Source organism: Zalophus californianus, chromosome 1, assembly GCF_009762305.2.
Source record: "Zalophus californianus isolate mZalCal1 chromosome 1, mZalCal1.pri.v2, whole genome shotgun sequence".
Classification (NCBI taxonomy): domain Eukaryota; kingdom Metazoa; phylum Chordata; class Mammalia; order Carnivora; family Otariidae; genus Zalophus; species Zalophus californianus.
Window position 1 is genome coordinate 5,378,346 of NC_045595.1, and position 21,993 is coordinate 5,400,338.

Consider the following 21,993-nt stretch of genomic DNA (forward strand, 5'->3'; position numbering starts at 1 on the left):
GGTGGGAGCGTTCAGCATTAGGGAAATTGAGAATGCCAAGGCAGCCAGCTCTTCAGAGAAAGAGGTAAATGGAAGGCAGCTCAGGGTGGGCTCCCGGGGGCCCTCATGAAATGGAGGGGCTGCTGGCAGAGGCCAGAGCTGGCTTACTTGGACTTGTTCCCCAAATGGGGGCTCAAGAGGCGATGGGGGGGTGTGGCTAGCAAAACCACAGGCAGGCTGTCCCTCTGGTCTGGCCTGGGGTGAGGATGGTATGGAAGCGGAGCCACAATCTAATAGGAGCTCCAGGAGCAATCTGGTATTTATGGAGTACCTGCTGTATGCACGAGCCCTGACCTAACCTTCCAAATTCAGGACAAAAGAAACAAATGTTTGCTGTTGAATGAACCCCTCTCCCAGCGGCCTATAAGGTTGTTATTACCCACCCTGCGGGGAGATTCAGGAAGACCAAGGGTGAGGCCAGGCCAGGCTCTGTGAGGTTGGGGGTCACCGCCCTGAAAGCTCCTGGAGCACCAGCAGCAGGGCCAGGCACCTAGAGGCCTGTGGGGCCACCGGCCACCTTGGGTTGGATTTTCACTCCTGCCCTGACTATGCAGGTCAGCCCCATCCATGCGTTAGCTCCACATCTATTGAGAACCCACTCAAGGGTGAATAAAACCCACTGGGCCCCTGCTCTCATGAAACTGTCACTCTCCCCGTCTCTAGCCTTAGTTTTCTCTTCTGTGAAATGGAACCAGCTAGGCCCACGGCAGGTCAGCCCCCCAGAGGGGAGCTCTGGGAGGGCAGGGGCGGGCTGAGATTTATTCAGCCGCCCCGGGCACGGTGCCTGGCACACGGGTGGCGCCCAATAAAGGCTTGTTTGAGCAGGACTAGCCCTCAATAAGTAACAGCTGTTGTCGATGCTGGCGTAGCGGGCGATGCCTGCGAGGGAGTGGGCTCTCCCCTCCCCCACCTTCCACCCGCTCCCCCCTCCCCCCGGCGCCCCATTCCTTCCCCTTGCCCCCCACGCGACGGTGCCTCCTTCTCCATCCCCCACCTCCTCCCGCCTCTTTGCATTCAATCTCCCCTCCCCCCAACCAGCCCTACTCTTCTCCTTCCTTTTCCCCTTACCCCTACCCAATTCTTCCTCCCTCCCCTCCCCCTACCCCGCCTGTCTCCCCTCCCCCACCTGCCACCTTACTCTCCCCCCACACACCCAGCCCCCACGGCGAGGCCGGTCCGGGCGGGGCCGCCCGGGCTCCCGGGTCCCTGGCTCGGGTCCAGCCCGCGGCCCAGGCCGGGCGGCGGCGGCGGCGGGCGGGGTTCTGGCCGCGCGCGGTTTGGGGGTTTTTTATAACCCTGGCAGGCGGCTCAGGAAGTGCCTTCCCCGCGCCCCCTCCCCCGGCCACGCTGCCGCGCTCGCTCCCTCCCTTCCTGCGCAGGGCGGCGAGACGGCGGCGGAGACGGCGGACGGAGGCCCGGGCGGGCGGCCGGCCGCAGGTATAGGCGCGGGCGGCGCGGCGGGGAGCGGGCGCGGCGGGGAGCGGGCGCGGCGGGGCCGGCGGGCGGCCGGGGGAGGGGGCCGGCGCGGGGTGCCCGGGGGTGACCTTGTGTGTCTGCGTCGGGCGGGGACGGCGGCGGGCCCCGCTCTGTTGGACCGTCCAGCCTCGGGGCTTGTGTCGGTGTGTGATGTCCCTAAGTGTGTGCGACACTGAGGTCATGTGGACGGCTGTCTGGGTGTGTTTGCTGCGTGTGGGTATGTGTGTCGGGGTGCGTGTGGGCATCCACGTACGTGTGAGTGTTGTGAGTCTGCATGTGTGTGTCCGCATGAAATGTCCCTGAGTGTCTGGGTGTGTTCGAATTTGTGTGCGATCATATGGGGTGCTGTGTGTGTGCAGAGGTGTGAGTGTAAGCCAGTGTCTGCTGTGTGTAAATGTCTAGGTGAGTGTGTGAGTGTCTCTGTGCTGAGAGTGTGTCTGAGTGTAACAAGTGTGTAAATGCCCTATGTGAGTGCGTCTGGTGTGTATGTCAAGTTCTGTGGGACTCTGAGTTTGTCCGTTGTCTGGTGTGAGTGTGTGAACGAGTGTGTACGTGTCTGTGTGTGTAGGCCCAAGTGTGTGTGTGTCTCTGGGTTGTCTTCTGTGAATGAGTGTGTACGTGTGTGTGCACATAGGTCTGGGGAGCGTATGGTTGTGTGTCGTGTGCGTTCGCCTCTGGATGTGTGTGTTCTGAGCGTGTCGGTGTGTTGGGCCGGCAGCCCTTTGTGGGTCTGCGGTGTCCGGTTGTCGGTCCCCAGCTGCGCAGGTGTGGTCACCCTCGAGTGTGCGCGTCGCTACCAGGGTGTGTTTGTGTGTCTGGATGTGGGAGTGGCATCTCCCACTTCCCTTGAGTCGGTCACCGAGGCCACAGCCGTCTGTCTCCTAGTGTCTCCAGCCCGTCGGGCTCAGGGCCTTTAATTAGTGGCTAGTTGAGGGGGACCCGCCAGGGCGCCGGCCCCCTCCTCCCGCAGGCCGCGGGCGGGCCTTTGTCTGCTCTCCCGGCAGGGTCTGCCTCCCGCCCAGCCAGATGTGCAGCGCCTGGAGGAGGCCTCTGCCCGGGCGGCCTCGGCCTTGGCCTCCACAGAGTGACCGGTTCTCCCCGGCACGGCCCAGGAGGTCTGGGTGTGGAGCGGCGGGTCCTTCCCTGATCACTGGGATGGGATGGAGCCTCCGCTGTTTCCGGGCCGCTTCCGCGCGGCATTTCCTCCTCCAGCGCTGGCACCGTCCCCGAGCTGGCCGCCTCCCTCCTGCCTTCTGGGAGGAGGGGCTGGGAGGAATGGCCAAGCCTGGGCACGCGCGCGCGTGCGTGCGTGTGCGCGCGCACACAGCCACACGGGCACACACATGGCCACACACGGGGTCACATGGGCACACACACCACACAAAAAGTCACCTACGTACCTACTTCCACGGTTACACACACACACAAGAGTCACGCACATGCAGTCACACACACACACCCCGGTGTAGATCCCCTGCTGTTGCCCCCAGCCAGGCTCTGGCTGGGAACCCCCTAACCTCCCTGCCATCGGTATCAGTTTCTCCCCAGACCCACTGACCTGTTCCCAGTACCCCCAGTGCCCTGGGCAGGTCACACCTCACCAGCACCCTGCAGGCAGGGCCACCGTCCCAGATGCTCTTCCCCACCTCGCCCTGGTGGGACACCTGTGTACCCTCCCCCTCCAGATCCCCCCCCATCCCCGGCCACCTATGCCAGGTCCTTCCACACCCTCCCCCCCACACCTCACCTGAGCCAGAAGCAGAAGGGAAGCTGTGAGGTCATTGGGAGAAGGGCCCCAGCCCTGGAAGACGGGGTGAGGACCTCAGGGGTGGGGAGCAGGAGAGGCTCAAAGACACTGCAGCCAGGACCAGAGCCACAGCGCCACTGGGGGAGGAAGATTCTGTACCAGGCCTGGCAGTGTAGGAAAGAAGGAGAGGGACACCACTGGGGAAGGGGGCTCCAGCCTCACACTGCAATGAGGCGTGGGAGGGGAGGGGGGGTTAAGGCAAGGGGAGGGTCAGGGAAACTGACCCGGAAGGGGTTTAATCAGAGCTGGTCAAGGTCTCCAGGATGGAATAGGGGAGAGGAGGCAAGAGGAGATGGGGGCAGGGGGAGGCCGAGTAGGGCACGAGGGAGCTTTGGTGGGGGACTAGGAACTGAGGGAGGATGAAATCCAAGAGGAGGTTCACCAGGGTCAGGGAGAAGGACAGAGTATTCTCAGCCACCCTTGAACTCCAGACCCAGCCCAGCTCCTCACTGCCCCCTCCCCGTCCAGGCGCTGAAGAAGAGGCACTGAGGCCCAGAGGGGCTCGCGCACAGGTGTCCGACGCCAGGCCGTCAACTGAAGCCCCCAAAAGGTGAAAACAAACAGAAAAACAAGGGGTAATCATTAGCGCAGCTGGAGGGAGCCGTAGGGTCGCAGAGTGTCTTGGAGTGAGCTCCCCATTGCTGGAGGGGTCCAAGCAGAAGCGGGTAATGTCAACTTCTAAGTCTGCATCTTGTTGAAAACCTGGCTCCCTCCCTCATGTGCTGAACTGCCCTGTTTGGAGATCGACTCTCAGACTTGGCCAGGCTGCAAAGAAAACAAGACAGTGTGTGATTAAGGGGGAAACAGCACAGAGGAGGAGGAGGGGGGTGGAGACAGGGGTGGGGAGGAGGGTTTGGCACAGGGTGGTGGCCCAAAGTGGTTTCTGTGCGCAGCAGGCTGGCCTGGGGCAGATGCCAGAGAAACTGAGACCTGCCGGGCAGGCCTAGAGCTTCCAGAAGGAAGAATCTGAAAGGAGAAGGAGCCGAACCAGAAGCAAGGCTGGAAACAGAGGGTGGAGGAGAGGTCACGGGGACAGGCTGCCACCTGTAGGGGTGAATAATGCTACCCCGTGGCAGGGGATCCAGTGGCAGGGCCTAAATCAGATGGGGTTAGTGGGAGGAGCCAAGCACTGGCTTCTGGTTTAACCTGGGCTGAAAATGCCCCCTGACCAACACAGCCTTCAAGTGTGTTCCCAGGCCAGCCTCCCCTTGCTGCCCTCCTGCACGCTCCCCTCAGGCACTCTGCCCAGCCACACTGGCCCTTGTGGTCCTGGGTCAAGCTCCTCCCTGCCTCTGGGCCTTTGGCCCTGCCGCTCCTCTCCCTGGGCACCTTCTCCTGTCCCTTCACATGATGAGTCTCTTCTCATCCTCCGCACCCCTGCTTCTGAGCCTCCCCATTATTCCTGGAGAACTTGTCACTATCCGAACTCCTCTCGTTTGGTCACTCGCAGGAGACAGCCCCTTGGTGGGCAGGGACAGCATCTATACCATGCATACCATTAGCCAGGGAACGAATCCTCGGGATTATCATGGAAATGAAATGAAATGGTGTGAAAACACTCAGGCTGGTAGCTGGCATGTAGTAGGTGCCCAGAGTCAAGATCCCTGTGTATCCTCAGAATATCGGGAGGATGAGGGGGGCGGGGACAGGGGCACGGGGGACTTCTGTGTGCAGAAATGCCACGGGCATCCCTGAGGCTGGGAGTGAGGGGCTTTGGCACTGGCCACACTGGGCAGCAGGACCAGGCATGCACCCCGCCCCTGACCCAACTCCTCCCTCCCAGGAGCCCGGTGATGCTGCCCAGGCTGTGAACAGGGGAGGCGGTGCTGTGGGGGCTGCCGGCAGCCGGGGCTGGAGAGAGACATGTGGACACGTGGTCTCTATGGCTCCCGCCTGCCAGATCCTCCGCTGGGCCCTCACCCTGGGGCTGGGCCTCACATTCGAAGTCATACACGCCTTCCGGTCTCAAGGTAGGGGTGTCTGGGGGCAGCATGGGGAGAGAACGAGGAGCCGAGGAAGGGTCAGTGGGGCTGGGATGGCAGTCACTTGGGGGAGGGCCCTGGGGTCAGTGAGGCCAGCATCATTTGCCCTGTAGCCAAGCAGCGAAGACACGGATCATTCCCAGGGCTCTCCCCAAGCCTCTGACCCTCGCCCACAGATGAGTTCCTGTCCAGTCTGGAGAGCTATGAGATCGCCTTCCCCACTCGAGTGGACCAAAATGGGGCCCTGCTGGCCTTCTCGCCCCCGGCTTCCCGGAGGCAGCGCCGGGGCACGGGGCCAGACCCAGAGTCTCGCCTCTACTACAAGGTGGCCGCACCCAGCACCCACTTCCTGCTGAACCTGACCCGCAGCCCCCGCCTTCTAGCAGGGCACGTCTCCGTGGAGTACTGGACACGGGAGGGCCTGGCCTGGCAGAGGGCTGCCCGGCCCCACTGCCTCTACGCCGGCCACCTGCAGGGCCAGGCTGACAGCTCCCATGTGGCCATCAGCACCTGTGGGGGCCTGGTGAGCGGAGGGCTCTGGGAAGCAGGGGGAAATGCCCACCAGTTTGGGAGTTAAGAAAAACACTTCTAAATATAGGTCAGAGAAGGAATCCTGGTGGATATTTTTAAAGCATTTTGAGCTAATCACAAGAATTAGTTATTTTAGGATGTAGCTAAAGCAGAACTTTGAGGACAATGTGTAGCCGTGGGTCAGGCTGAAAATGAATGAACTGCACTTCCACCCCAGGAAGGTAAAAAAGGAAAAGCAACATAAACCCAGTAAGATGGAAAGAATGAAATTGTAAAGACAGAGGTAGGGTCCCGTGGGTCCCGGGAACCAAAATCTGATCCAGCCCTCCGCCCGCTCTCCAACCCCCAGCATGGCCTGATTGTGGCAGATGAAGAAGAATATTTGATCGAGCCCCTGCAAGGTGGGTCCAGAGGGGCCCAGGGCCCGGAGGAGAGTGGCCCCCATGTGGTCTACAAGCGCTCCTCTCTGCGTCACCCCCACCTGGACACAGCCTGTGGAGTAAGAGGTACATCTGTCTTCCTGGGGATGGGCAGAGGGGCTGCACATCTTTGCCTTGAGGCCGAGGCAGGCAGCGGTGTCTGATGGCCCAGCAGTGAGTGAGACAGGTGCTCAGGTGTAAAACCCTCCATCTCCAGGATGACAGTGTGATCAGACAGCTAAGCGACCGAGGAGTGACAGATACTCGAGCCACTGTACAGTGCAAACCCTGTTCAGAAGGTCCAATTTACAACCAGACTTGCAGGAGGACAGGGGTCTGATCAGACGTGCAGGGGGTGGGGGGATAAGAAAGCTGGATGAGATAGATATTTATAAGGGCCGTCGTTCAGCTGCAGGGACAAGTTCGGAGCCCTGGGATGTGACATGAGGTGTGCAATCCAACCATCTGGGAGTGGGACCTAAAACCACAGCCGGTTGTACGAACGGAAGGGTGGGTAGTTTCACAGTCGGACGGCCAGTGAGACTGGTTGGGCGGTTAGACCCCCCGGCAGTGGGGTGTCCTCCAGCTGCCCAGCTGGGCAGTGCGTTGACGAGAACGTGGCATGGTTGGAGGGCCACAGAGTCCCACTGGCACACGTTCCCATGCTGAGGCGGGCGGCTCCACGCCTACATTTGGGCAATGGAATTTTCAGGAAGTGGCGCGGTCTTGCTGGTTGTCGTGGGGCCCGGGGCGGCTGTGCAACCAACCAGTGTGACGGCGTGGAGCCCATCATCTGGGTAGCGGACTGTTGTACAGCCAGACGTTGCACAACCAGGACACCCAGTAGCCGAAGCATGAGTGGTGTGACGGCCTAGGGGGCAGATGCGCCGCCAGACAGGGTCGGTCGTGGACATAAGAGTAGGCAGTAGAATGACCAGAAATTGTCCATCCAGACGAGAAGCCGTGGAAGGGGCGGCCGTGGTGGCTGCGCACGCTGAAGCCGCCACCTGCCAGGCCCCTGGGGAATGAGACTGAGCGTGGCCAGCCAGGCCTGAAGCGCTCGGTCAGCCGAGAGCGCTACGTGGAGACCCTGGTGGTGGCTGACAAGATGATGGTGGCCTACCACGGGCGCCGAGACGTGGAACAGTACGTGCTGGCCATCATGAACATTGTAAGTGCCTCCCCCTCCCTGGCCGTGGAGCCCCGGGACCTGGAGCCGGCCTCCTGAGGTCAGGGAACCCGAATGGAGGGGGCGGGGTGAGAAGGGTGGCCGGTGTCTGGCAAGGAATGAGGAGAAGCAGCCTCGCTGGGCGGCCAGGAGCGTGAACCCGGCAGCCTGCAGGGCCTGGCCGAAATCTCGGCTCTGCTGCTTTTTAGCCGTGTGCCCTTGGACCAGTCACTGCCCCTCTGTGCCTTGGTTTACCCACCCATAAAATGGGGATAGTAATAGTACCTCCTTCACAAGGCGCAGGTGGTTGCGGTGAATCGACATAGTGTATGGAAGAGTACCCGGCACGTGGTAGGGGCTGCGTAAGCATCTGCTGTATGAAACAAGGACGCAGCTTGAACTTGAGGTCAGCAGTACCCACATGGGCACACGTCCGAATCCTCCTGCAGGCACCTGCCTATAACTTCACACAGGTGACCTCACTGACCCACACTCAGATATCCCCAGGGCCCACACCAGCTCTCAGTCAAGAATCCGGATCTCTCCGAGCCTCAGTTTCCACCTTTGTAAAACAGTGTTGCCATAGTATGTACCACAGAGGGAAAGACGGGGGGGTGGGGGTGGGGGTGGGGGACGCCAGACAGAGCATTTGGCATGCAGTAAGAGCCTGACAAGGAGCCTTGGTGTTTCGCTGATGCAAAAAGGGAAGAGAAAAAGGTTAGCAGACAGAGAGGTGGCCCGACGTGTTGACATAACATTGTGTGGGACAGAGCGCTGTGTTCCGCCCTAGCCCTGCTTCCCTCACCTGGGCTTTCAAAGTTGCCTAGAACCTGCCAGGATTTCTGTGGGTTTCTGCGTGGGACAGTGACACCCCAGGCTCCAAGATCACTGCACACTGTGGCCCCCCTCTCCCCTGGGCACTTCTTTCTTCTCCCTCACCACTGTCTCCAGAGCTCCCTGCCCCCCCACACTTCCACCTTCTTGTGGCGATGCTCAAATTGGTACCTTTATATATTTTTTAAGATTTTGTTTATTGATTTGAGAGGGAGAGCGCACAAGCAGAGGGGAGGGGCAGAGAGAGAAGAAGCAGACTCCCCGCCGAGCAGGGAGCCCAACACGGGGACACGGGGCTCGATCCCAGGACCCCAGGATCCTGACCTGAGCTGAAGGCAGATGCTGAACCGACTGAGCCACCCAGGTGCCCCCAAATTGATACCTTCAGACAGCCATGGAATGAGACCAAATGTGTACTCCCTCAGGCCGCCTCTGGGCAGAGACACTTGAGGCTGCTGCAGGGGTGGGTAGGGATGGAGGACAAATGGACAAGCTGAATGAGGGTGAGTCAGAAAGAAATGTACTGGTAAGCAACCAGCGCTTTGTAGGCAGCCTTATCCAGACACGAAGCCCACTTGTGGCACCTTACCTGCTGTGTGTCCTAACCTCTCTGTGTGTCAGTCTGCCCCTCTGTAAAACGGAAATGATCATTGGATCTACTCGTGCGAAGATCTGCACAGCAGGCTTAGCCCGAGGCCCGGCACACAGGAGATACTTGGTGAAGGAGAGTTGTTGCCGTTGTTTCGCTTTTTGTCTCTTGCTCTGGGCCCCTCTTAAGACTCGGTCTCTCTTGTTTCTTGGAGGTCAGGTTGCCAAACTTTTCCAGGACTCGAGTCTGGGAAACATCGTTAATATCCTGGTGACACGCCTCATCCTGCTCACGGAGGACCAGGTGCGAGGCCCCCCCACCCGCCCCTGACCCTACACGTGCCCCCCGGGATGGCTGGCGCCCATGCCCCTCTGTCTGTCTGCAGCCCACCCTGGAGATCACCCACCATGCCGGGAAGTCCCTGGACAGCTTCTGTAAGTGGCAGAAATCCATCGTGAACCGCAGCGGCCATGGCAACGCCATTCCGGAGAACGGTGTGGCCAACCATGACACAGCGGTGCTCATCACGCGGTGAGGGGCGGGGAGGCCTCCAGGACGTGGGCCGGGGGAACGAGTGGTCCTGGGGACCATCCAGGTCCAGGCAGGGGTCACTTCTGCCGGGAGATGGGAGAGGCTGGGGAGCCAGGGGTGGGGAGGGGCTGCTGGGAACCTGAGAGCCGCGGTGCGGGGGGGCGAGGGGAGGCAGGGACAGTTGGGCCACCGCTTGGACACAGACACACTCGTTCACGTACTGTCTCATTGATGCAGTCAGTCAGTCACATACGCACCCCAGCATCCCCGAGGTCCGCTGGGGGCAGAGCGCGGGGCTCCGGCGAGAGGCAGGTAGTGCCTCTCAGGCAGAGGGGAGCCTCCAGAGCTGGTTACGGTGGCACCAGCAGGGCTTAGGGAGGTAGCCCAGCCCCTGACCGCCCCCCTCTCCTTCCACAGCTATGACATCTGCATCTATAGGAACAAACCCTGCGGCACACTAGGTACTTAACCCCTGTAGGTTTCAGGCACCTGTGAAGGCAGCGGATGGGTGCCCCCGGCTTGGCCCTGGTGGGGTGGGGACCTGGCAGGGTGGCTGGGCTGGCCAGCATAGCCTGAGCCCAGCCTCGCCCCACGCGCCCATTCCCCAGGCCTGGCCCCCGTGGGCGGCATGTGCGAGCGGGAGAGAAGTTGCAGCATCAACGAGGACATTGGCCTGGCCACTGCCTTCACCATCGCCCATGAGATTGGACACACGTGAGGCCGGGGACACCACGGGGCAGGGGGGAGAGGGCAGGTTCCTCGGCCCTGGTGGTGGAGCTGACCAGGCTGCTCTCCCCAGGTTTGGCATGAACCACGACGGTGTGGGGAACAGCTGTGGGGCCCGTGGCCAGGACCCGGCCAAGCTCATGGCCGCCCACATCACCATGAAGACCAACCCTTTTGTGTGGTCGTCCTGCAGCCGTGACTACATCACCAGCTTTCTGGAGTGAGGACGTGCCCACGTGCCCGCCCACACTCCCACTCACCTTGGCTGGGGGGGAGGGGGAAGGGTCTGGAAACCAGAGCTGCCTCTGAGAAGGGGGGTCCTGTTCCCTGCAGGGCTGCACCCTAGGACCCGCACCCCACCGGGGCCCCTGAGCTCTTCGCCTGCAGCCCCCTAACATGACAGCTCCTTTCTTCTCACCACAGCTCAGGCCTGGGGCTGTGCCTGAACAACCGGCCCCCCAGACAGGACTTCGTGTACCCCACGGTGGCACCTGGCCAGGCCTACGACGCAGACGAACAGTGCCGTTTCCAACATGGAGTCAAATCGCGTCAGTGTAAATACGGGGTAGAGAGAGCCTTCCTGCTTTCCTTCCTGGGAGGGGAGGGGCCACAGGGGGTGGGAGAGCCGGGAAGGAGGTGAGCCCCCGCAGGGGCCAGGGGGAAAGAGGTGCACGGGTGTACAAATGTCCCATGCACTCAGTGACTGGGATGAAGAATGGGATCTCCTGGTCCTCCAGACCCCTGATTTTGGGGGCTGGGCTGGGGAGACCTTGGGTACCACCTTCTGTCCAGCCTATCAGGCCACCTGTGGGCTGCAGCAGGACTAAAGTCCCAAGCCCCCTAATTGGGCAGTTTTTCACCAAACATTCCAAATGGGGTGGAAATAGTTCCGTGGGGGACGGACCATCTTTCCCACTTGGCAAAGAACCGGGCAGAGCCTTCCAAGGACACCCTGTCTTCATTCCCCACATCCCCCACCAACTGGTTCACAAGATCGCCTGGCCCTGATGCTTGGCTAGACAAGCTCGGAGCCTCCGGACCACCCCTCACTCTTTGTGAGGTTTAGATTGACTTCCCAAAGCCCCGTCCTTTTGTAGAGAAGCAAGTTGGGGGTCCCACTCCCAGCCACCCCCAGGAAGCTGGAGGCCTGCTGGCTTCCTCAAGACTCCAAAGATCAGAGTCTGGACGGCCACGTCCAAGCTAAGGCCATGTTCACTCAACACAGGAAAAGGCAACTGTTGAAATGGCCTCCCTTCATCCCAGGGCGAGAGAAGGAGACAAACCCGGGAGTCATTTCCATTTAATCTACTCTTGCCCACCCTCCCCTAACTTGGCTGGTAACTAACTGCAGCACCCTTAACGAACTTCCCAAGAGTCTGGAAGCCACCCTTCAGCATCTGCTGTGTCCCAGGTATCTGAAGAACGATGACAATGGCTGACATTTACTGAGCACGCGCTGTGTGCTAAGCATGTGATACATATCATCTCATTTAAACTCTTGACCATCCTGCTACTCCCACGTTACAGATAAACGGACTGAGGCATAGGGAGGGTGCCTTGCCCAAGGTCACAGTTCAAGAACATGTCAGAGCTGGGACTCAAATCCAGGTCTCTCTGTGACTCCAAATTTTATAATGAGGTGGGGGAGGGGAGAAAGTGTCAGAATATGGAGCATGGACCAGTGCTGGCTGTATGTTGAATTGATTCTTTCTTTTATTTCTCCAAGGAACATCTTCCCGGCGCCCCTGGCAAAGGGGGAAATTATTGACTACATTAACTTGGCTAACGTGTGTAAAGAGCTGGGCCTAGTGCCTAGTCCAGAGATAGCTGTGGTCACTGTTACACAATAACAGGGAGTTTATGCAATCTCCTTCGCATGCCTCTCAGCCTTTTATGTAGGCAAGGCCCATCTCCCAGATGAGAAAATAGAGAGAGGGGGCCTGTGTCGCAATTCCCCATTGGAGCTGAAGTCTCCCAGAGCGGCCCAGAGCCCGTTCGTATGCACCACAGCGCCTCCTTGTGGAGAGGAGGAAAAGCAGGACTGGAAGAGCCAGTTCTCTTTAAGAGGGGTCCGAAGTGGGATGAGGGGGCCCGTGATATTTTTACAAATGGCCGGGAGGACACAAGCCAAGAGAAGCCAGAAAAGCAGGCTGGAGTTTTTAGCTGAGACATGTCCTCTGAAGGAGCAGAAGGCAGGGACTCTGGAGGACGGTTGAGGGAGCCCGACTTGAGAAAAACTTCCGAACTTCTCAAGTGTGTGCACATGTCTCTCAGAGGCTGGCCCTTCCTACAGCCATTGATTGGTCCAATCCCAGAGCGTCAAAACTTGAAAAGATTAGGTTCAAAGAGGAAATGGCACATGGTTATAAAAAGGAGAATGAAGGCTCTCTACTTGGGGGTGGGGGGGCGGCGGAGATCCTGGGAGGTGGGGCAGGATATAGACTAGAGGGTCAGAGATTTGGCCACACCTGAACCCAGTGGGGTTAGTCCAGGGATATTCACCTGAAGGGTCAAGAGTGACTTCCTGGGACTGGTCCAGCCCAAGCAGGATTTGGACAGGAAGGTGGGCAGATTTTTCAGTGGGGGAAGTAGAGGAAATGTCCCACCCAGATCCGCCTGACCTTGTTCCTGCCCAGCCTTCCATAGAGTAAAAGCTCCAGGAGCTTCCTCAGTTGCGGGGGGGGGGGGGGGGGGGGGCGCAACAAGGAGGACCACCAGCTGGAAAAAATTAGAGATGAGGCCTTTGACCTGAGCCATCTTCCAGGCCCGAGTTTTCAGAATTCCTGTTCTCCCAGGGGGCCCCTGCACCCATCCCAACAAGGAATGCAGAATCGTCTCCATTCCTGAGCAGGTCTGGAGACTCAGAAGGTACCAGAGTGATGAGATCGCAGAGCGGTCCATTAAAGGCCCGGGTTAGAACCTGGGCCGCCCCTCAGAAGCTGCGTGGCCCCTCGCAAGTGACTTTACCTGTCTGAGCCTTGGTTTTCTCACAGTGAAATAGGGCTAATAATGCCTAAAGGAGCTTACGGCACACGCGGACGTTGGATAAGTGCAGCTCATAAGGCAGAGGGGAGGTCTCAGGCCATGCCCCACAGGAGGATTCAAGAAGGCTCCCGGAGACCCAGCAGAGGAGCGCCGGGGCCCCACTGCGAAGCGGCAGTGAGCGGGTCGCCGCCCGGCGGGCGGGCTGCCGGAGGGAGGAGGGCGGGGGGCGAGCCTGAGCGGGCGCCTTGGCCCGCAGGAGGTCTGCAGCGAGCTGTGGTGTCTGAGCAAGAGCAACCGGTGCATCACCAACAGCATTCCAGCCGCCGAGGGCACGCTGTGCCAGACGCACACCATCGACAAGGGGGTGAGCGCCGGCCAAGGCCGCCAGCCGGGCCCCGCCTCCTGCCCTTGAGCCACGCCCACCGCGCGGCCGCTGGGGTTCTCCCGCGGCTCTGGTCACGCCTACTGCCCGCCGGTCCCGCACATGGCCTGAGGCCACCCCCCTGCCCCTACTCCAGCCGCGCCGGTCCCCGCGCCAGTTTCACCTCCTGGCGGCGACCGTAGGCTTAGGCTACGCCCCTGTATTGCCAGGGTCCGGGTGCCCAGACCCCACTTCCACCCTCGCCCCTTCCGTCCCATCCCAGGGGTGCTGAGACTTCGGGCTGGGGGGAGGGGCGGGGCAAGAAGGAGCGCCGAGATCCCGGAGTCTACGGAGCCGGACTCACCCCCCTCCCTCTCCCCGCCCCCCCCCTCCCCGACCTCCGGTAGTGGTGCTACAAGCGCGTGTGCGTCCCCTTCGGGTCGCGGCCGGAGGGCGTGGACGGGGCCTGGGGCCCGTGGACCCCGTGGGGCGACTGCAGCCGGACGTGCGGCGGCGGCGTGTCCTCCTCCAGCCGTCACTGCGACAGCCCCAGGTCAGCCCTCAGGCCCCTTTGTAAAGAGAGCGGGGCGGCCCCCCTCTATCTCCCCCCCCCGGGCCCCACATCTCTTCTGTCCCCCCACCCCCACCCCTTCCAGGCCAACAATCGGGGGCAGGTACTGCCTTGGTGAGAGACGGCGGCACCGCTCCTGCAATACCGACGTGAGTTCCCCCAGGACCCCAGGCCGGGATCCTCGGCCCCTCTTACACTTCACCCCTGCCCTGCCCTGCCCTTCCAACACCGGCCCCTGGGCCCTGGTGCCGACAGGACCTGGCTCCCCTGCAAGCGGCTGGCTCCTTCCAATTCTCAGATGACTCTCCCACCTTGAACTTGCTTGACTTCCACAACCTCCTCCAGCTATAGCGCGCCCACCCCCTCCCTTCAAAGCCCAGTTTCCCCAAACTTCCCCCCCACAGCCCCGCCCCAAAGCCGTCGCTGAGCTCGCTGTCACCAAACCCAGTGGTCGCGTTTGGGTCCACTACTTGTACTCCCTTCCGACCAGGAACCACAGCCTCTGTCCAGAACTCCCCACCCCACCCCCGCCCCCCTTGCTGCCGTCACCTTGCCCCGGTGCTGACGCTCCTCCTGCTACACCTTCTGTCTCCTGTTCTCCACTGCTGTCCCGTATTTAAATGCTGGGGTTCCCCATGGCCGGTTGGCGTTTCTGACTGGGAGCGAGTCTTCTGTGTACACACCTAATAAGCACAAGGCTTACTGCAGCAGGGGCTGCTCAGAGGGCAGGGAGAGCTTTGGAGTGGGGGGTGAGTGGTCTTCCCAGCCCCACCTGGAGGGGCTCGTGTCTCCAGGGAGTCCACACGCGTGCGCGCCCCCCCCCCCAATGAGTGTCCCTGGCTCCTTTCTAGGCCTGCTCTCAAGAAAGGCCTCGTGGTCTGAAACCAGAAACCCAGCCATCATCCCCAGCTTGCCCCAAACTCTAATGAGTCATCTGCTCCATCTCATCTCAGATGTACTTGTCCCTCCAGCCCCACTGCCTGGACCTAGCCCCGGCCACCAACCAGTCTCACCTGGCCCTCCACAGCCTCCTCCCTGGCCTCTCTGCCTTCAGCTTCACCCTTCCAAGCCATCTCTACTCGGATCATCCATCCTCCATCCTTGGGCCCGTGCCCTAACTCCATCCCCCATAGCTGGCCTCCATCCCGCTCCCCTCTCTTGCCCCCAGGACTGTCCCCCGGGCTCCCAGGACTTCAGGGAAATGCAGTGCTCCGAATTTGACAGCGTCCCCTTCCGTGGAAAATTCTACACGTGGAAGACATACCGAGGAGGTGAGTGAGGGACCCAGGAAGCCATGGGGCAGTGGAGGGCAGCAGCTGGATACAGCATCGTGGGGTCTGCCCTGAGCGCCCCCTCACTCAAGGGGCCGAAGAGCCCAGGATGTGGCTCAACAGTTCCTTGACTGGACGCCGGGAACCCCGACGCCCTCTGCCCAACCTGCCCATCCTTGTTGGGTCTGGGGTCTGTCCCTCTTTGCCTCACCTCCCCCCGGGAGCTAGCAGGGAGTCCCAGGTGGCCTGGCCCTCGGTCTGACGGGGCTGTGCCCCCCAGGGGGCGTGAAGGCCTGCTCACTCACATGCCTGGCCGAAGGCTTCAATTTCTACACGGAGAGAGCGGCGGCCGTGGTGGACGGGACGCCCTGCCGCCCCGACACGGTGGACATTTGCGTCAGCGGCGAGTGCAAGGTGGAGGGGACTCCTAGAGAGGGCCGGGGATGGGGGAGTGAAGGCAGGGAAGGGGGGCTCACTGACACTCCACCCCCCACCCCACCCCCACTTCTCCAGCACGTGGGCTGCGACCGGGTCCTGGGCTCCGACCTGAGAGAGGACAAGTGCCGGGTTTGCGGTGGTGACGGCAGCGCCTGCGAAACCATTGAGGGGGTCTTCAGCCCAGCCTCTCCTGCAGCCGGTGAGAGATCCCCATTCCCTCTCCCTCTGCCCACTTGGTGACTGGGGGCAGGACTGGCCCCATCACAGTAGCCAACATCAGCTACTCAGATCCAGGGGCCCAGTGGGGACCCCAGAAAGTCCCAGGGGCCTAGCAATGACCCAGATCAGGGTCAGGGACTAGCTTGGGCTCTGGTGCCTAAACCTTGGCAATTAACAGGCCAAGAGGGCGGTGACCTAAACCTTTCTCCTCCCCCATCCTGGGAGCCTGGTACTGGGCTGGAGGCAGAGAGGGGTTGACCGCTCTCCATGGTCTGAGCCAGGGGCTTGAGGGGCTCTGTGCTGGAGGAAAAGGCCAACTAGGGGAGGGATATCTGCAGGGTGTGGTGAACTTGAGCATGCTTTCCAACCTTGGGCTGAAGGAGAGAGACCCCAGGGAGGGGGTGGGGGGGGCTCCTGGGAGCAAACACACACAGTGAGGCCCCAGTGTGGGGCTCAGGGGATGGGAGGGGACCCAGGTCGAAGTGGTGGAGCCCACTCCAAACCTAACTCTGCTAATGTCACCCTGCTCATGTCAGCCCCACATGTCACCTTGTGGGTTGGGGCCTCCAGAGCACCCCCGTCCCTCTGCGCTGGGGGATAGGGAGTGGATCAGACCATTGTGGTGGTCAGAGGCAGGAAAAGTTTGGGTTCAAACCCCAGCCCAGCCACTTCCTAGCTGTCAAACCTGGGCAAGTTGCTTAGCTTCTCTGAGCTTCAGTCTTGTTGTCTGTAAAATGGGCGTGATGACACATCTACATCACAGGGCCAGAGCTGGGGACGCAGTGTGATGTCCCTGGAAGCACTTAGTGCAGTAATGGTTAGCTGTTATCATCAAGGGCCAGGAATGGGGGAGGTAGGAAGGTGTGGGGGAAGGGTCAAGTGGGCGACATCTGAGCTCCACCGTCCAGGGTATGAGGAAGTCGTCTGGATCCCCAAAGGCTCCGTCCACATCTTCATCCAGGACCTGAACCTCTCCCTCAGTCACCTGGGTGAGCTGAAGATGGAGGGATGAGGACTGGGGGACAGCAGGGGGTCAGCGTTGCTGGGGTTCTGACCCCGATGCTGTCCCCCCAGCCCTGAAGGGGGACCAGGAGTCCCTGTTGCTGGAGGGGCTGCCCGGGACCCCCCAGCCCCACCGCCTGCCCCTGGCTGGGACCACCTTTCAGCTGCGACAGGGGCCAGATCAGACGCAGAGCCTAGAAGCCCTGGGACCCATAAATGCATCTCTCATCGTCATGGTAACGATAGTGGGAGCAAGGTGCCGGAAGACATTAGCATCCTTGTGGGGACCGGAGCTTGGCTTCCACTTGATGGCCCCCTCCCCCACCTCAGGTACTGGCCCGGACAGAGCTGGCAGCCCTCCGCTACCGCTTCAATGCGCCCATCGCCCGAGATGCACTGCCCCCCTACTCCTGGCACTATGCGCCCTGGACCAAGTGCTCAGCCCAATGTGCCGGCGGTGAGGTCGGGGTGGGGTCAGGGACAGGCACCGGTCCCCTGGGCTCACCTGCTGGTCCCAGCAGAGCTGAGCGGGTCTCTCGCCCACCCCCAGGCAGCCAGGTGCAGGCCGTGGAGTGCCGCAATCAGCTGGACAGCTCCGCCGTGGCCCCCCACCATTGCAGCGCCCACAGCAAACTGCCCAAGAGGCAGCGCGCCTGCAACACGGAGCCCTGCCCGCCGGAGTGAGTGCCCGCGGGGGTTGCAGGGTCAGGGTGACAAGAGCAGGAATGGCAATGCTCCCAGGATTAGGGTGACAGTGCTCCCCAGGGTGGGGTCAGGGCTCTCCTGCAGGGGGAGTCAGAACCATGACGCTCCTTAGCCTAGTCGGGGGAAATCATCTCCAGCGGTGTGATGCACCTCCCCTCCCCCAGTGTGGGTGCAGGGTGATGACATTCCCCGTGCGCACTGGGGGTGCTCCCTGCAGAAGCAGCAGGCATGCCTGTGCCCAGTTCCGTAAAGATGCTGGTTATTGGGGCGGAGGAGGAGGATATGCCAGTTCCCCGGACCCGGGGTGCCCTCCCCTGCATACTCTCTCAGACCCACCCCCTCCCCACAGCTGGGTTGTAGGGAACTGGTCGCGCTGCAGCCGCAGCTGTGATGCGGGGGTGCGCAGCCGCTCGGTCGTGTGCCAGCGCCGAGTGTCAGCCGCCGAGGAGAAGGCGCTGGACGACAGCGCGTGCCCACAGCCGCGCCCGCCGGTTCTGGAGGCCTGCCAGGGCCCCGCTTGCCCGCCGGAGTGGGCCGCCCTGGACTGGTCAGAGGTCAGCCGCCCCTTCCCGACCCCGCACAACCCGCTCTCTGTGCAGCGGCGCGTGGAGACTGGGATGCCCATAGTGGGTGCCCACCGAGGCACCTTTCCGCAATCACAAGCCCCTCCTGCTAGACCTAGTGCCCCCCGCCCCGTGCGCGCGCGCGACCGGCCCGAGGTTAGCTGACCCCTCCTCGCCTCCCTCTGGACCACCATCCTCCCCCCCACCCCCGTGCGTGAGGGGACTGGAACGCCCAACTGCATGAAACCCCTTCTCCGACTGCAGTGCACCCCCAGCTGCGGGCCAGGCCTCCGCCACCGCGTCGTGCTGTGCAAGAGCTCCGACCACCGCGCCACGCTGCCCCCGGCGCACTGCCCGCCCGCAGCCAAGCCGCCAGCTACCATGCGTTGCAACTTGCGCCGCTGTCCCCCGGCTCGCTGGGTGACCGGCGAGTGGGGCGAGGTAGGCCGGCGCCCTGGGGGCGGGGGCGGGGGCCGGGGCGGCCCAGCCGAGGCTCAGCAGCGACTCCCCGCAGTGCTCCGCACAGTGCGGGATCGGGCAGCAGCAGCGCGCGGTGCGCTGCTCCAGCCACACCGGCCAGCCGTCGCGCGAGTGCGCAGAGGCTCTGCGGCCCCCGGCCACGCAGCAGTGCGAAGCCAAGTGCGACAGCGCGCCCCCTGGGGACGGCCCCGAAGGTATGCGGGACGGGAGGCCAAGGGGCACCCAGAGGGCCTTGTCCAGAGCGTGGGAGTCCTGACCATTGGCCTGGAGCATCTCCAGCCACCGCAGTGCCTTTCTCTGTCCCCTCCAGGCTCTTCACCCTCTCCCTGCAGACATGTATTAAGTGCCACTGCGTGCCAAGCTCTTTAGGGACCTGATCCCTCTGGGCACCCAAACTCAGGTCATTCCCGCAGCCACCTCCATGACCCTCATTCTGTTCATCTCCACCTATACCATCAACTGCCGAATTTTTTTTCTTTAATTCAGAGTTTCTCAACCTCGGGCACTATTGATGTTTTGAGCCAGATAATTCTTGGGGGAGTGGGGCTGCCCAATGCACGTAGGATATTCAGTAGCGTTCCTGACTTGTGTCCGGTAGATGCCAGTAGCGCTCCTGCCCCCCAGTGGTGACAAGCAGAAATGTCTCCAGATCTGGCCAAATGTCTCCTGGGGAACAAAATCGCATTCCCTTGAGAACTGCTGCTTTAAATATGTCCTTTTTTTTTTTTCTACCTAAGTAAATTTATTTTTCATACAGGGCAATAGATCGCTTACTCCGGGCACTGGAACCAAACTGCCCGGATTGGGCTCCCTCCTCTGTGCCTTCTAATCTGCCAAGGGGGATAAATAATATACTCACTTGAGAGGGGTACTGCATGAGGGAGATGGAATAAAACAATCCACGTGAAACCCTTTATTAGGCACCAGGCCCTGTCCTACATCACTGGCCAAGTGGAAGCCCGCATCATTGTCGCAAACAGATGGTCGATTACCGTGAACACAAAATACTCAAATACCCTGAAAAGGAGCACCTTCTCTGGAGCTCAGGGTCCTCCGTCTATTACAAAGGATAACGAGCAAGGATTACAGCCCCAAATGGATTTAAAGGATAACTGAAAGGGAATACTCTTCTCGTGATTTAATGCTGGCTCTGAGTTCCAGACCCAGCACTGTCTCTCTCTCAAAGTCCTCCCAACAGCCTAATAATGACCGATTTACAAGCCCCCCTTTGAGTTAACAGTTATAAGCTCCCTTTGAAAAGCGAGGAAACTGAGGCAGAAAAGCTAGGAAGCTCAGTGCAGGCTGCAGACGCGCCCCGGAGGGAAGGGGCGCTGAGATCTGATCACTCCCTCCCCCCCCACCCCGTTCTCCCGCCCCCCTCCAGAATGCAAGGATGTGAACAAGGTCGCCTACTGCCCCCTGGTGCTCAAATTTCAGTTCTGCAGCAGAGCCTACTTCCGCCAGATGTGCTGCAAAACCTGCCAGGGCCGCTAGGGGGCGCGCGGCCCCGGAGCTACAGCTGGGCGCCGGCTGGAGGGGACCCGGCCCGCAGCTGGCCAGCCTGAAGGAGCCCGAGGGGGCGGGAGCTGGGAGTAAAGGGTGAGACGAAGCCGGAAGTTATTTATTGGGAACCCCTGCAGGGCCCCTGGCTGGGGGCTGGAGAGGGGCTGGCCACCCCAGGGCCCCTTCCTCATCCCCTCTCCCAGTTCACAGTGATACCCCCTCCAGGGTGGGTTTGAGGAGGGAACAACTGTTCGCCCTAGCGCCCCTTTCACCCACTCCTAGGGAGCCCCCAATACTGCCCCCCCTTTGACCGGAATATGTACTGTGAAGAGTGGGGGTGGGGAGGGGGTCTGCCTGCGTCCTGCCCCCAGCACTGCCTTATCCCTCCACTCTGAGCTGGCGGGGAAGGGGGAGGGGGAGCGTCTATGTCCGCTATGGGGGAGGGGGATTCGCACCACCCCCGTGACACCCTCCCCCTGACCAGACTAGCTACAGGGCTGAGGCAGAGTTGGCAAGACCTGCCCCAACCTCTGCCCTGCCTGCCCCAGGGGGACCCCGACATCCAGGCGCCCCCATCATGGTGCTACAGGCCCTGCCCTGGGGCCCACCCACCCCTCGCCAGGAAGCCCTCCATCAATAAAGTTCTGTCTTGTGTGGATTTCCGCGTGTTGATTTGGGTGCGTGTCAGTGTGTCTGAGTCACACGCAGTCCCCACCACCGAACGGAAGCGGCCGTGCTTCCCCCCTCCCGCAGGTGGTCCCCATCAGTCCAAAGGGGCCTGTCACCAGCACAGACCAGAGCCCAGTGATTTTACAGCTTCTCAAGGAGGGACTCAAAGCTACCCGGTCTGACACCTGCCGTCCCCGGCCACCGCATCCCCAGGCCCTCTGCACGCTCCAGCCGCACGGGGCTCCCGGGCTTCGCGGAAGTTCCTCAGTCTCCCGCCATCTTCCCATCTCGGGGGCGGGGGCGGGGGGGCATTTGCTAGAGCTGCTTCCTCTGCCAGGTGTACCCTCCCCTCCCCTTTTCACCTGGTTAACTCCAGCTCACCCTGCAGCCTCAGCACCGGCGTCCCCTCCGTGCAGAAGCCCCTTCGGAAGCCTCCAACAAGGAGAAGGCGCCCCTGCCTGCTCATTCACCGGTGCCTGGAGGCATGGGTGCGGTTGGCAGGCGCCAAGCGCCCTCGAGCAACCTCGTGCGAGAGATTCCGGGAGAGACGCGCTCCTCCGCCGATGTGGCCCACTAGGGGGCGCCGCGCCCTGCCAACGTCCCGGCGCGACGCTGTGTACCGCCCGGAGCGCAGGGATACCCGGGTCCTCGCCTCCCTGCCAGGCTCCCAGGGTCGGCGTCCGCCTCCTCCCCGCTGTGTGGCACGGGAGGTGACAACCTGTCCGAAATGCCACTTCCTAAATGTCAAGAGGAGACCAGGACGTGGCCTGCTGCTCTCCCAAGATCGGGACATGGGCCAACACTTGATGAATCCTATGTGTGCCGGGCACTGCGGCGAGGGCCTGCACCCCCATTTTATAAAAAAGTGGGGGGCCCAGAAGTAGCAGAGCCGGGGGGTATTAAATCCAGAGCTAACATCCCAAGTCTGGGATCTAACAGCTCTCCCCTGGTTCCTGGTAACCTCCACTCGCGATGTGGGTCGTCCCAACCCCCGCCCCCGACCCCAACCCGCGTGGCTCCCCACTGGCCTTTCTGGGGAAAAGACCAGCAGAGGCGGCTCTGGAAGAGGGAGTTTGCTTAGGGACGCTGGAACAGACGCACATCTGAAGTGGTTTTGAAGAGAC

At 61.4% G+C, this 21,993-nt stretch overlaps 1 protein-coding gene across 2 annotated transcripts; it reads left to right on the forward strand.

Moving 5' to 3' along the window:
* Nucleotides 1–1,316: 1,316 nt before the first annotated feature.
* ADAMTS10 (ADAM metallopeptidase with thrombospondin type 1 motif 10) lies at nucleotides 1,317–20,855 on the forward strand. 2 transcript variants are annotated; one of them, XM_027584574.2, is made up of 26 exons: nucleotides 1,317–1,476; nucleotides 3,791–3,872; nucleotides 5,106–5,292; nucleotides 5,481–5,827; nucleotides 6,185–6,341; nucleotides 7,208–7,425; nucleotides 9,065–9,148; nucleotides 9,231–9,376; nucleotides 9,794–9,837; nucleotides 9,985–10,090; nucleotides 10,176–10,322; nucleotides 10,526–10,667; nucleotides 13,344–13,451; nucleotides 13,856–14,001; nucleotides 14,105–14,168; nucleotides 15,188–15,290; nucleotides 15,571–15,704; nucleotides 15,804–15,927; nucleotides 16,856–16,936; nucleotides 17,022–17,185; nucleotides 17,280–17,406; nucleotides 17,500–17,629; nucleotides 18,004–18,208; nucleotides 18,482–18,658; nucleotides 18,732–18,891; nucleotides 20,082–20,855. In XM_027584574.2, exons 3-26 carry the CDS (start codon nucleotides 5,205–5,207, stop codon nucleotides 20,189–20,191), a joined length of 3,312 nt encoding a protein of 1,103 aa, XP_027440375.1. In that variant the 5' UTR covers nucleotides 1,317–1,476; nucleotides 3,791–3,872; nucleotides 5,106–5,204; the 3' UTR covers nucleotides 20,192–20,855. The 2 variants fall into 2 exon arrangements, with proteins under 2 accessions (XP_027440375.1, XP_027440376.1); XM_027584575.2 differs by lacking the exon at nucleotides 1,317–1,476 and having other exon boundaries at nucleotides 3,324–3,872.
* Nucleotides 20,856–21,993: the final 1,138 nt, after the last annotated feature.

Excerpts from the sequence above, each read along its gene's own strand:
- ADAMTS10 (XM_027584574.2), top strand. The coding sequence starts at position 5,205 with ATGGCTCCCGCCTGCCAGATCCTCCGCTGGGCCCTCACCCTGGGGCTG. Across the intron at positions 17,630-18,003 it reads ACGGAGCCCTGCCCGCCGGA|CTGGGTTGTAGGGAACTGGT; the intron begins GTGAGTGCCCGC and ends CCCTCCCCACAG. Across the intron at positions 18,209-18,481 it reads CCGCCCTGGACTGGTCAGAG|TGCACCCCCAGCTGCGGGCC; the intron begins GTCAGCCGCCCC and ends CTCCGACTGCAG.